We start from the raw sequence: 15,427 nt of genomic DNA, 5'->3' as shown, positions 1-15,427 counted from the left end.
GTTATAAAAACGACAGGCCTGGTCAGCGCAAATTGAAAGGGGAACCGATAAGTCAGCCGTAGTCAGTTCAAATGAGAGAACAGTTAGCCATGGTGTGAGAGACTGATGGCAAAGCGCGTGTGGATCAGCTGCGCGCTACCAACCACACAAGGTTCGGTTTTATGGTTTCCAGAAAGGGACAACACAGCCTTTAAGTTTATTGCAACAAGACATTATAATACATTTATAAATAATAATAAAAAAATAATAATAATAAAAAGCTAAAAGACACTGCAAGTTCCAAAAAACAAGGAATAAACCTTACAGGAGAAAGTGAGAGTAAAAATATACGCTCCTATCAAAGACAGATTTCAAAGACTCCGATAGGCTATGAGACTTGCAATACAGAGCATTTGACCTAAAAGCTACCAGAATCAGCGTATAGGCTACGTATTCATAATAATTAGCCTAGTCGCTAGACTCCATTGACTAACGACCTTCTAGTGTTGCTCAAAGGGGAGAGGCATCCTGTTTAGCACACTGAAAATAGCTAAATCGAAGGCTAAATTATTCACTTTGTGGCACGACTCGCATAGACCCATGATGTTGCCCATGTTGACGCAAGTTTAGTTTCCCCGGTGCGTAATAGCACTCCCTCATATTTTCGCGTTGTGATCTTGCAGTTAACTTCTCATGGTTCTGCCGTTGATTCACAAATCTTTCAACGGTTCGCACACCGTTTGACCAATGCACTGAATGAAATGTCCCATGCCACCAGACATTTCGCTATGGACAGACTATTACATTGTCTGTCACACTATCGCCGACTCGAGCTGCCCAATCAGTAGCCATCAACCTGACTCGTGCACCTCTGCATCCTCAACGCTTCAGGGCAGTGATGGTCCTTTGCGTAAGTCTAATTTTCAATGTATCTGTTTAATTTCCACCTATCACCATACAACTGCTGTGAATTTCATTCACAGGCTGTGTTTTAGTAGGTATATCAGATTCATCTGATTGCAATTACGTGTGTCCCTGGTCGCCCTGAAAAAAATAGCCAGTTTGAGACTGATAACATTGGCCTAAAAGGTGATAAATGCACACGCAATTTTTCGCTTTAGCGTTAAAGGCTTCACATTGCATAGGGAAAGATTAATCAGAATGTAGCTGTAACCTACATACAAGACAAACCGAATAGGCTATCTTTTGAAATCCACCATTCATAGTATGTTCACTTAGGTATCTGCGGAAATGGAGACATAATCTCATAAGGTCAACGAAAGTAAGCCTACTTTGTTTTTGTTTTTAACTTAATTGGCTATGCTTATTCACTGTAACCAGTATTCGTAAAATGTGGCGCAATGGTGCGCATTTCCTGTTAAATTATGGAGAGTGGGTTTTAGAGGCAGTCAATATTATGTAAGGTAGCATGTCAGACTGGTTTAAGTGGGCGTATTAACTTTTCCACTGTCGTTGCAGAGAAAACACATGAGTTACTGATATAAATGTCGCTACACTGACTTTCTGACTTTGTTCATGTTGCAATAACATAATTGCGACATCTTGTGCCTGCGCTTCCTCGGTCTATGAAAAACAACAACTGCAATTGTGATTAATCACCCCTGCAGTGCCGTTTCTAGACTTTTTGGGGCCTGAAGCCGGAATTTATTTGGGGGACCCGTCACATGACAACATAACATAGAAGGTATTGTCGGTGGAATATCATGAATGGCAGCCTAAGTAGGCAATGATAAATTGTGTAATACATGAAAATCATGATAATCATACTATAATGCCAGGAATTTGTGTGTGTGTGTCTGTGGCTCAATTATCTCTCGAGCTGGGCACTGTCTGAAGTTGAATTTGCCATGTGTGTGGCTCAGGACCCAAGAACATGCAGTGAAGTTGGTGAAGTTGTTTGGACAAGACAAAAAGTATATTTGAGAATATATAAGGGACACAGTTTTCTAACAGACAAGGCAACCCACCAGGCTGTCCCAGAGGGTTGATAAACTGCCATATTAGCTAGCTAGGTTTGATATGATATCCTTAACATTCTCATAGTTTGAATTAAATGTCAATAAAAGGAAAATTAAGAAGATGTATTATTCATTCTCTCAGGTTTCTATACCAAAAGAACGTTGTCTCTTCCATTTATAGAGTTGGTCTTTTAAACTCGGTGAAAAATGTACCAGGTTATTCAACAAATTGTTAGGCATTTTGATTATACATTGGGAAAAGTACAAGCAAATGCACATTCTGTCTTTTTAACTAGGGAAATAGGGAAATGTACAAGAGAACAGACATGCTGTCAAATTAGAAGAACTAGCAGCCATAACCAGTCATAGTTTAGTTGCCAATGCTTTATCACTGGCTGCATCACGGTCACTGGCATCACAGGCATGGGAACTGTCATATTATAATTCCAGGAATCTGTGTGTGTGTGTGTTTATCTGTGTGTCACCATATCAACTAACCAATATCTTAATCACCGACTACATCACGGTTGCTGACACTGTACTTGTGATAAATAAGTCCCAAATGTTCTCTTTTAACACTGGGACCACCAGGAATCGAACACCCTGTAACCAGGTTTATCTTAAAAAAATCAATGATGGGCCATTTATGGTACTTCACCAAATATAAAAAGAAAAAAGACCATCAGTAATAAATCAAACACGTAAATGTTCACTTTAGTGAAGTGGAAATATTCTTCCCCCAAACTACATGTCCTTTATAGTCACCAGGGGGATTCTGTTGATGTTCTCTATCAGGTGGGTGTCCAGGAAGACCTAGTCAGACAGAGAGGCACTCTGAGTGTTAGCCCACTCTGAGTTCCATTTGCCTTTTTCAGTGTTGAGTCATACACACACATTCAAATAATCTCCCTCTCTCTCACTCACACACACACACACACACCTTTATGGTGCTTTCTCTCACTGAGTCAATGTCCCCCACCTGCATGGGCTTCCCTGTCTTAGTCACACATGGGATCTCCAGCTGAAACAGAGCAATGTGAGTATGCATGTGTGAGTGTGTGTGTATGTGTGTGTGTGAAAGTGGTGTAGGGGGTGACCAAGGGATGCCAGTGACAAAGAGAGTCCCCTGAACATAAGAATAACAATATGACTAACATTCCATTCAAAGAAAGAAAGAAAGAAAGAAAGAAGGGTTCTACCATATGAATTGCAACAGACGATCTATCCGGATACTATATGTTAGCTTCGCATCACCTCTATATTCCAGACCCTAGGTGCATTGTGGGAGATGTGGAAAGCAACCTGAAACAGCAGTGTGAAATCATGGACAGTAAGTACACACCAAATCACACGTGCACACAAGATTACATACACACAAATATATTCAAACACATTGTACAGTTGAGGTTGAAATGTTTCCAAAATCTTGATGCTGTAAATATAAAGATGATCGGTTGTAAATGATCATCATTACCTTGAAAAAGCCCTGATGGTATAAAATGAATGCTGCTACAATATAGAGCTGGACTTTAGTCCGCACATGTATGGTTGTTACATGAAAGACTTATTTTGTCATTTAATAAGGTCACTAGATTAGTATCTTATAGCTTAGTCAAACCACTGCATGTTCTGAACATAATCATGTTACTATGTTGATTTGGGTAATCAGAGTTGACCTTTAAGCTTTTAAGAAACGTACTGTTGTAGAAATTGAAGTAACAAATAAGTAAGACTGTAAATGTATACTTTTTTGTCAAATCTATCACTGGATGTAATAAAAGGTTATCTAAATAGATGAATTACCCTATGCTCGATGAAACATTTATTGTGTGTGGTAGTCAGAAATACCCTATTAATAACAAAGTAGAAAAATATGATTGTGACATTATGAAATTGTTGTACTGTGTACAGTCTAGCCTTTAATTATGTAATGTTTTATGTTGCATGTTACATTTAGTACTCAAATACGATGATGGTAAAACATTTTCATACAATTAAATGTGTCAACATGATCATTTGTCTTAAACACTCGGAAACAGTGGGATTGTGTGCCATGGATTGGTATCCTAAAAGCATCAAGCCACTTGAAAGAACACCTACCAGCAAAGGCCTATATAGGTTTTGGACACTATATGGTTTTTGACACCATGTGTTATCGCTGTAGAGAATGATAGTCTAACGTACCTCTTTCATACATTGTCTGAGACTTCCTCACTGCTGTAGCATTGGAAACTATGGTCAAGGTACAAATGTTAGGAAACATGACAAAACATTTACATTTAGTCATTTAGCAGACGCTCTTATCCAGAGCGACTTACAGTAAGTACAGGGACATTCCCCTCGAGGCAAGTAGGGTGAAGTGCCTTGCCCAAGGACACAACGTCATTTGACACGGCCGGGAATCGAACTAGCTACCTTCAGATTACTAGCTCGCTTCCCTAACCGCTCAACACAATAGGAAAGGGTTATTAGTTCGCTGTAACGTTTTTTAAGGTTAAAAACTGAAACTTGAGATAACAACAATGAAGAAAACAACAGCAAAATCAAATTAAAATCTTACATGTTTAGGTTAGTGATTGAATGATTTTATGAGTGGCAGACAATGGAATTGTCAAGCAGCTGTTCATGAAAAAATACATCCTCAAATCATGAGTCAGTGTGGGGTAGGAGATTTGTATGAAGATCATATAAAATAATAGAAAAAAGTAAAAAAAAAAAAAAAAACTTGCAATAGGACAATTGCAATTTTCAATTGCATTTTTAAATGCCAAATCCAAAATTTCTTAACCGCTTGATGACTGCATTAGAGTTGCTGGAGGAAGTAACCTATAGGTTAGATGAAAAAATGTCCTTTTCTTTTCCTTTTTCCAAATCTCATTTGTTATTTTATCATATCTGTATAGATTTATTGAATTTACACTGTTATTGCACACTGCCTAAAAGACAAAGCGATGTAAGATTCTGCAGTTCTTCTTTTTTGTTTGTTCATTCTTAATTAGTTTTTACAGTTATGTATTTGACAGGAAAGACACAACATATCAACACTGTTCTAAACAACAGTATATTAATTAAAATAACCAAAGTTCAGATACAGTTTGTACCACCCTAGTATACGTATGGTTTCACCTTCTCCTTCCCTCTCCTTCTCCCCCTCTCTGTCTCTGCCTCTTGCCTGTGGCAAGATATGTGGTTTTTGCTGTGGTCGTTTTGTTTCAGTTCGAGCTGAGCAACTCAAAGGTAAAAGAATAGAGAAGGAGAGCGATAGTATCTCAACATGCACGTCTTCTCTTTCTCTACCTCTCTCTTTCTCATTCTCTCAACGTTGCACAGGAAAGCGTCTTGTTCACTTGCTTAGACCTAAAGAACCGCTAAAAACAGATGTTTTCTGCTTCTCTGGTTAGAAAACTTCTCTGGTTAGAAAACTACAGGTGTCATAACACTAACCTGATGTGCCGATCACAAGCTGTCAACAACTGGATTGTATCAATAAACATAAACATCACATAGGATTAGGATTAATTTATTTTGAAATAAAAATGTGGAACCTAGATACAGGACTTATGTTAGAGTGATAGGAAGGACCAAGCAGGCTGAAAGAATTCCAATGTACCTGTGCTTGTACTTGTTGCAAATGGAAAATAAACTGAAAACTTGAACTACATTTCCATCATGTCTGTGTATGGTGTCTCTAAAAGCGCATTTAATGCAATACTATACAAGTGATCAAAAGGAAGGTAAGAAATTGTCCCACCCATTACTCTCCCACTCTGCTTCCACCAAACTAAATATTGAAAGAGGGAAACACTCCACCCACTCCACAAACACACGTCTGTAGGTGTGTATTTAGGAAACAGCTCGTTCATAAAGAGTGCCTATAGAAAGTTTATAATCCCTTTCAATCACATAATTGAATCGATTACTTCACTTTCCTTCCCACCTGTCTACACACAGACAGTTTTAGCAATGTTTGCTGATGTACTGACAATCTTAATTACTCTAGCAAAGTATATAATCCTTAGATTGACACATACATTTTCCAAATGAAACAGAGAACAGGCTTTAATGATCACCTCAAAAGAGAGACTTTCTTCCGTACAATCAGAAGAGAACAAATGCACAGTGTAAGACAACATTTCTGTACAGTTTCTGCTTCATTTGAAGATCTGCTACAGTCGAGAAATCAGCATCAGGGTGAATGTTTGAACCCTGCATGACACCTAACCAGACTTTAATGAACACACACAAAGAACGCACACACACACGCAAACATACTTATTCACTTATACCCTGAGTCTTGGTGGATCGTGAATTCTGTCTCATAAGCTTTAGAAAAGGTTGCAAACAGCCTTAGTCTCTCACAAAAGACTCTTACATTTAGTAGACACTCTTATCCAGAGTGACTTACAATAAGTACAGGGAGATTCCCCCGAGGCAAGTAGAGTGAAGTGCCTTGCCCACGGACACAACATAATTTTGCACAGCGGGAATTGAACCGGCAACCTTCTGATTAATAGCCCGATTCCCTAACCGCTCAGCCATCTGACCCCCTCTTGTGTAATGATGGTGTAGATGTAATTGGAAACCCAACTTTATTTAAATTAGCACGTGGCTTATGTTATACTATTCTGGATGCAAGGTTTGAACCTTTGTATCTTGATCAAATAAAAGACTGATTAAAGGTGTATAGCAACATTCTGTGGAAGAAAGTGGAAGGTTCAACAATTTGTTTGTGATAATACAGTCTTCCTAAGCTAATCACAATAATTACTGTAGCATTAGATTATCCTATGAGTTTGATTAGGTTTGTAGATTTGTTTTCTAATATGGTTGGGACATGTTAAAAAAAAATGTCCTTAATAAAGTGTGTGTGTGAGGGGGGGCAGATTTGCCATGTTCAAAAAGTGGGGAAGATGTTGTAGTCATGTGCTCAACTGCTTGAATTGCTACTTCACATAGGCAACATTTATGAAGAGATGTTTGATACACTAAAGTGGTACATGCTACACAATTTCGCCTCCCATAAGTGAAACTTGGTATGGGAGTGTAAGGCTTTCGGTTCTTCAAGGCTAAGTGGATGTTAATGCTGTTACACCCCTCCCCCACATGGTGCCTTACACTATTGTACTAGATGCTAACCTGTAATAGCACGTTATTACAATTCCTACATACTTGCAACGTTTTTTTTAGCTTTGCTCTGTTGTTACATGGTAGTTAATGTACACTTTCCCAGATGTTCGTTGATCCTTGTGCTTTTTGTTGACCTTTTCCTTTAACTCTATGTCTAATTATCTCTTATTTCAGCTGAATGTTAATGTTAATTAACATGCATGTTACATGTATTCAGTTCTAGAGCCTGGTGAAGACCAGTATTATGAAGTTGATTCAAAGGTGGGAGGTTTTGAGAGAAATTAGTTCATTAGAGATAACATTATAACAGTACATTTACATGAAATTATGGCAAGGACCACATTAAGCTAGAATGCATGCAGAGAGGGTTCATAATTATATACAATTAGATATATTTATCAATTATGACATTTTACACACAGCAGTGCTATACAAAAACAAGTTCTGTTGAGATACATGCATTTCTTTAGAAATTATAAGCATTGATTCTAAATATTAAACATATCAAGAAGAACTTGGAGTTGGGCCGGATCAGCAGTTGAGATGTTGAAAGTGATGAAAAGCTGGTAGTTTGCGTCAAATTCTCCTCATATTGAAGAACAAATTGAAGTCCTGAGGCGGGTCCTCTACAAACGTGAACCCAATCAGGTGTTTGGATGAGTTGACGTCAATAAACGTTAAATACATTTTTCAATGGAAAAATCCTGTTCTCTAACAATATTTATCGTATAAAAATATAACCTATTTTTTTAAACATAACCTGGACAAATAAGTTGGCAATAATTGTGGATTGCGTTCTTCAATGTTTCAGTCAAAGTGGGTTTCCTGGGATTGACCTTTCTTGTGTTGAAGTTCAACATTATAAGTGTCCATACAGACACACACCTGTGCCCATCTGTAGAGTAGCCCCTCCTTTTCAATTCAACTACCTCTTCCTATAAAGAAAAAAAGAAAAACATTTTAGAGTAAATAAGAATTCCTGACAAACTGACAATATCATTTTTGGGATGATCAAAAGTTGCCTGAAATACCAACCACTAAACAAGTTCAGTTGTGAACTGTGTCCAAAATAACTAGTTATATCACCTAAATGTATGTACAATAAGTTAGAAACTGTACATGATAGTAATGATAGTAAATACAAATATTCAAAAATTCATATGATGAAAACATATATAATTCGGCAACTAGTGTGTTGTGACTTGACGTTACTTACTTGGCAAACTGATGCCTGCACTTTCTTGGTAGTCCTATGTGTGTAAATGAAAAATATATATACATGTTAAACATAAAAAAAACACATGAATGCAGTTTCCAAATGAAGCATGTTTATGGCCATATACTGTGAGCAGTATATGTGAATGCAGACGGTCAGCTCTAATTTGCAGGCATTTTCCATATTGTTGAAATCAAAGTGTATACAAATTCACAATTTTTCACCCCCCTCTTACTTACTAGTATTTACTGAATTGACACCACAGCTGTCCTTCATGAGGCAGGTGAATAGATGTGTGTGGTTAGTGCAAAAGAGAACTGTCAATATCGAGTCTATTCTATGCTTTGCTTATTGTTGTTTGTGGTGCAACAACATGATAAACACAGTGGTTGCAATGCAAACTAAACTGTCTGTCATAAAGTAACATAAAAAATGTACATATATGGGACAAAAACTTGGGCAGTCCAAAATCAACCATGTTATTCATTATCAAAATGAAAAGCAGAGATGAGCTAAACTATTTAAAACTACCCGTGAGACCAAGATAGATGACCAAAGTACCCTCTCTATTGTGAGTGAGTAAAAATTTACAAAAACTGACAACAGCCCAACATTCACAAGCCTTCTCCAGGATGCAGGCTTAGGCGTTTAAACCTACAGAACCTCAGTAAGCATGAAAATCATTTAGGCCAGGTTACATTATGCTAAATAGTACCTGAAGAGCTTAGACAGTTGTATTCTAGACAGACATAAAACAAAGTGATAAGGACAAATGAAATAATAAAATAATAATGGCTCAGGAAACTGGATACTGGCTCCTGCATACTCTGGATACTGGCTCACTGATGATTTAACTGGCAGCAACAGTATGAATTCTGAAGTTTAAATTAATATTGAATCTGCTCAGAAACAACAAAATTCCTCCAGCTTATTGGATGGCGCGTCATCATGCAACAACAAACATTCTACCAAAACAACCAAGGAGACTCCAATGGTCAAATGATTCTAACTGTTGGCTAGCTAAATAGTTGACCCTATCCGAATCAAAAAAAGCAAGTATTTTACACAAAGGACAGGAAACTGATGACAACCCCACCCCCCCACCCCCTCACCCCTCCCAAAGAGCAGGAACTGAAGACTGCCGCGGCACAGGCCTGGAAGAGCAACATTGTCCGCTGATGATGCGGCCGAGAGCTTGATGATGTCTGTCGGTTGCCGACTTCAGGCAGTGATTGTATGGAAATAATATCAACTTTTAAATAAGAGTATTTTATTGTAGATTATGTTAAACTTTCCAATAATATTTGGTGGTGTATCATACATAGGGAGCCTGTCTTTGGAAAGTGGTATAATTAACTAAATTGATTTTTTGATTTGTAGGAATATCCTCTCAAAATGACGGTGAGAGTCTGCACTTTAATCTAATTGTTACGATATCCTGACCTACTCAAAGTAAAACACTTGCTAATTGTCAAATTAATATATTGCCAATATTGATTTATTGCCAAATCTAACAGCTTACAGCTCATGTAGGAAAGCGTACATTAAGAAACCTTCTTCATGCAAGACTTCATCTCCATAACACCAAGCCAATTTATGTTATGGATGTGGTGGAGGTAATTCAAACATCCTAATCTCATTATGAGGAACAATAAACTACCATGGAATGTAGTCTGCCACAGTCTTTGAACAGAATTTCCAGAAAACAAGACAGACACTCACGACTGAAGTAGTAGAGAGTGGAGATCAGGGCGACCGCCAGGCCCAGAAGTATTCCGACCAGGGGCCAGAGGACCATGGTGCCACAGCCTAAAATACACCACCAGCATTTACTCGTGCAGAATCAGTTACCTGACCCGTTTTATTAAACAAAACACCATAATCAACCAAAAGAAGACATGTTAACTGACACAATTAGGGAATTATCAAACAGAGCTTACCTTTAGGGTGATTACTTCTGCTGATGGTACAGCGGCAAATTGGAATGATTTTCCTCTGTGGCTTCGTCACAGGGGGAGGAGTTGGAGGAGATACTGAATGACAAAAACACACAGATATTGTACACGGACATACAATTAGAAAATGATTCAAAATACTAATCAATCAATCTAATAGATCCAACAGTTAAAACTGTTCAAAACCAGATAAGGTTTACCTCAATACTGTGCTGTTGAAGTGAGATATTGGTCTCTCTAATGTTCATTTTGGAATAAATTCATGATTACTATGATGTACAATTTATTGGTGTATAACCTTGTGTCAAAATTGCAGACAATTGTGTAAACTGCTTTCATCGAACATACGTTGAGCCTTTAACAAACATGTTTTTGTTTGTAATTTTGTGTTTACTTTTTTCCCTTTGTCCTGACCTATTTTGCTTCAGCAAATTCAGGACCTGAATGTGAGAGACTATGTTATCATACCAAACAGAATAAGGTGCAGCGGCTCTGCACAGACTTCTCTTTGCAACTCTGATCACTTCCTCGATCAAACACCTGACACCTGGCATTTCTAGAATGTGGGATAATGTAGCAGCTCATCATGTTTATAGTGCCAGGCACTGGCAAGGGATGACCTATGAAGTCCACTTGGTTGGCTCAAAATGTGAAAGTACGAATTTGCCATATGTATACTTTATAGACACTTTTGATTTGTGTAACTCCATGGGTTATCCTTTTGTTTGGAACTGACCATGGGTGACTTCTTGGTTCTTGTTTTGTTGACAGTTATCTAACTTCAAGTTTTTTCTTGAAATGATGAAAAAGGGATATACAGTGGACCTGCAGGTATTTCTCCATAGCCAGCATCTAGCCACTCAGTTTGGCAACCCATACAGTCATGGTGGTAAGAAAGCAGTTTTTTGTGGACTGGGAGATTACTTAATTTTACAAAGCAAGATCAATCCATAGACATGAGTAGACATGGTGGAGTTGTTGCATTGTGCGATTCAATGCTGTCTAAGTTCCAAGGCATTGTATTTGTGTGTTGAAGTGTGAAGGTAGAGACGTGCATCATAAGTTCCAACTCTAAATACACGTTCTGTGTTAAGTCTAAAAGCACACAAATGTGTAAGCAAATTCCTGGTGTTGATAATTCAATACTTTTTTTTATTTATCAGGATATTTCTAATACCCATTTAATCCGAATTTGATTTAAAGCTGAGTGTGGAGCTTAACATTTGGGTTACTCTCACCTCCAGGCCTCAGCAGAACCCCAGATCTCAATGGTTCCTGAGGCATGTTCTGTTTTCGGAATAAACAGAAGTAAAATCCTGCATCCATCTCCGTCACAAAATGTATGCGTAGCAAGAAAGCCACCGTGGCCCCAGAATCTCGCACACTGATCCTGTAACGCTCTTGATCCTTTGGGGCCATGTCAGACCTGTACTTCACTCGCTCTACCTTGTTGGCGTGGACAAGAAATTGGAAGACAGAGCCGTTTTTGCTGTGTACACTGCGGAACCAGAACACATCAATGCAACCGTTGGAGCAATCGCAGGTTAGGGTTTCATTGTCAAAGATCTTGGGGTAGAGAACTTGGAGGGTCATTTCAGGAGGCTTGCTGGACACTGGTTGACAGGAAGAGAAACAGAAAGATTGAGGGTGTGACAATGTGATATGGTCATTTACAGTACCTATAGCAGAATGGAGCTCATTCACATTTACATTTATTTGTGTATGTTGTAAGCCAACAGGTGAGGGGTCAAAGAGCAAACTGTATGAAAAAATGTGCACAAACCAAAGTGTGAATTTTCATGTGCTGGACAGTGTGGTTAGTGAGACTGGACCTAACTTCGTCTGCTTGGATATCATGAATATGTTAAATATCATAAGTATAACACACAAGGCAACATAAAACCATGTCCTTTTTACACTAAGTTACCGTCAAGAATACATTGGTGTGGAAAGAAGGCAGACTTGTTTGAGCCTAAGATGGCACCATGTAGGATGAAGTAAGCAAGCTTTGACACGTGTATTTATATATATGTCTCAACATGCAACTGGTTGTTTTGCAACAGTGGAAATTTGATAATGATGTTGCTTTCAAACAATTCAGTGGCAGCAAGGAAAGAAAGGAGTTATCTGGAAAGGTTAATGTAAGGCAGGTATTGCGATATTTTTGTAGATCCACTTTGTTTGACTGGTTTCCTAACCTTGTTCTGTGAACAAGGTTAGGACAATGATAAAATATGACAATGATGAAATATGCCATGCTAAGCTAGATCTCATTATAGAATAGCTCATGGACCTTATTTCAGAAAATCTCAGTTTGCTGTCTGAAATTCTGTTTGTTTATAGGGTCCGACATTTAGTGCAGGTCTTGGTGCCCTTTGGTCCATCAGCGATAAAGGTCAAACTTGGCACAAAAAAAAAAAAGTTAAACTTTCTAACTTGAAGATTTGTTTGTGTGTCAATATTATCTTTATTGTTAGCGCTGGTTAAATAGCTACAGCGTTCAAAAATAGCCATGAAATTGTTGTTTCATTCCGTATTTATGAATTGATCCATTTGTAAAAAATGTATAGAAATAATGCAAAATGTCATCCTATAGCTACAAAACCGAACAGAATCATATAGTATTAATACATTAAAATAATTATATTTTGCATAAAAATATTGGAGTAGAGTAGGACTGCTGTCGTCCATTGTGCAATGCCTCTTAGCTATTTATTTGATGTCCCATTCATAAAATTCCCATACAGCTCTACAAAATAACAAAACCATTGCTCTATTTCTGATGTTTGAGCTAAATATGTTGAAAATAATGACATGCAGCCTAACCAACATTGATTGACAACTCAAAACACACAACGTTAATCTAAGGACAGGTTCCCCCTATGACAAAGCGTGTCATATAAGTATAAAAAGACTGAGAGATTTAGACATGGTGACCTACCTGTGGTCCACAAACACATCGCTGCCCATGCTAGCGCTAGTGGGGTCATCCTAGAGGTCAGGAGTGTACGCCTCGAACGTCAGTTGAAGGTCGGCAAAAACAAGCTTTCTTTTCCCTCTCTGTAACTGTCAAAGATGAAGGGAGGAACTGAGCTGTCAGGGCCAAGTGTCGCCAAGCTAACACCCCTACGTGACTACACAGATCCACATACAGGGGGCCTATCACAGACTGAGTTTTACAGATAGCACACACACTACTTATACTGTACAGGACAACACACACACACACAGCTAACACACAGATTGCAGAGATACACTTACACACACACATTCATGCACATTCACAAGGCCCCACCCAGTGATATGCCTTGAAACAGACTTGGACATGCGTACACACACATCGATCCTCGCCTAAATATCCAATATAAAGGTCTTAATCTCAGGACATATAAAATAAAAAAAAATTACAAATACAAAATCTACTTAAATAGTTCATATTTATTTACATGTATTGTCACACTTTATTCAGTTCTTTGAAAAATTGATGATTACAGCTTCAGGTGATCTTGAGTGTGCCTTGGTCTGAGGTCATGCTCGGATCAGGTTCTCTGCAAGGATCCCTCCATTCAACATTCATTTAAATCCGTTAAATCAGTACCCTGGTCCCTGCTACTTATATGTATGTCCCCTTGGTGTGATGTTGTGATCAACCTGTTTCACCGTAGGGATGGTTGTAGTCAGGTGTTGATCAGTGCCTGGTATTCGTAAAATGTATCTCATGGTATCAAGGCCATCGCGTTAAATTTTAAGTGCCGTTTGGAACTTAAAATTCTAACTGATTCTTACATGTCATTTACTCAGTAAATGCTTCGTTCTAGCCACTCTACAGTAAAGGTCTGACTGATGAAGAGCAGCACATTCATCACCTCCCTAATCAAGACCCTTCCTGGCAAGGCTAGTTTGGCCGGAAGACCAGCTGTACAAAAGTGTTGATGGTTCCAAATGTCTTAGTTTTTTTCCTGTAATTATGGAGCTCAATGCGCTCACCATCTCTATTCTGTTTAACACAACTCTATCTCAGAATTATACATTGAGTTGATTCAATTTCATGATTTGGTTTTTGACTTAGTATGGGACCTCATGTATGCAGGTGTGGGACTTTCTAAATTATGTCCAGTTCAAAATGTGCCACATGCAGAATCTATGAAAATTAATTCCATTCATTTTTGAATGTTTAAAAGATGGTAACACAACAAAATGGAAAAAGTGGTGTGAATACCTTTTCAAAAGCCAATATGGACAAAACTCCTGGACCAAGAAGTACAATAAGAAAATATCCCTTTGTTCCCAAAATTGGATTGTAGCAGCTGAACAAATTATATGCAGTATACACTGCTTAGCAAAAAACAACATATCTTCTATTGACAATATTTCTAAAGACTGACAGACCAAGACACACGGAATGGCTTTGTCATTGAGCAGTCACCCCTTGAAACGTATAAAAGCTGTTGAGACTTCTGAAGCAACAACCAAAATGAAGAACTGTTTTGTTATGTGGTTTGCGAGTTATAGGGCTGAATCCCTTTGCTGAGCCCTAACCTCTGGCCCAGGTGTGTGACCCAGAGGAGCCCAGCTGTGACAGCACAGCATGCCGTGCTAAATACCAGGGGAGAGAGCCTTAAAACCAGCAAAATAAGACACACAACCCGCCAGAGTCCTTTTTTCTTTTTCTGAAAGAAAAAGCAGGAAACTGACCACTATCAGTATGTCGTAAATGTTACCACTTTGAATAAAATGTGAATAAATGTACCTTTTTCCATTTGTAAGTCACATAATACCATGCACAGATTAAATTGACTAATGAAAAACCAGCGCATTGAGAAGCTTTTGATACTGCAACCTTGGATGTAACTATGGAATCAAAAGAAAGCGTCTCCACATTTGTTGTCAACACAAAGTTAACACTATAAGGAAGGTAGATCACTGTCAAATAGATGTACATATGTAAATGAACCAAAGTGGCACATATGATAGAACACTCTTAAACTGTTGGAGCGATGAGTTACAAAGGTCTCAAAAAGGGTCAAAAGCGTACCTTCCAGAAAACATTGCTTGGAAGATCACATTGAAGAATGAAAGAAAAAGTATATTATGTTGGGGACAATACACTTTCTTGCTTCTGAGAATCCATACAGGTAAGTAACAGTAATCATGAACGGATAACCCTTTGA

At 38.2% G+C, this 15,427-nt stretch overlaps 1 protein-coding gene across 1 annotated transcript; it reads right to left on the bottom strand.

The window, feature by feature from the left end:
* Positions 1–7,324: 7,324 nt before the first annotated feature.
* On the bottom strand, positions 7,325–13,405 carry cd8b (cd8 beta). Its single transcript, XM_067240981.1, has 6 exons — positions 13,198–13,405; positions 11,495–11,869; positions 10,242–10,334; positions 10,024–10,110; positions 8,302–8,335; positions 7,325–8,020 (listed from the first exon to the last, which is right to left on the bottom strand). The coding sequence occupies exons 1-6, from the start codon at positions 13,244–13,246 to the stop codon at positions 8,011–8,013; spliced, it is 648 nt and encodes a 215-aa protein (XP_067097082.1). The 5' UTR covers positions 13,247–13,405; the 3' UTR covers positions 7,325–8,010.
* Positions 13,406–15,427: the final 2,022 nt, after the last annotated feature.

The sequence above is a fragment of the Osmerus mordax genome, chromosome 1, assembly GCF_038355195.1.
Source record: "Osmerus mordax isolate fOsmMor3 chromosome 1, fOsmMor3.pri, whole genome shotgun sequence".
NCBI classification, from domain to species: Eukaryota; Metazoa; Chordata; class Actinopteri; order Osmeriformes; family Osmeridae; genus Osmerus; species Osmerus mordax.
Note: the sequence above shows the minus strand (reverse complement) of the source record. Positions and strands in the feature narration are given on the sequence as shown.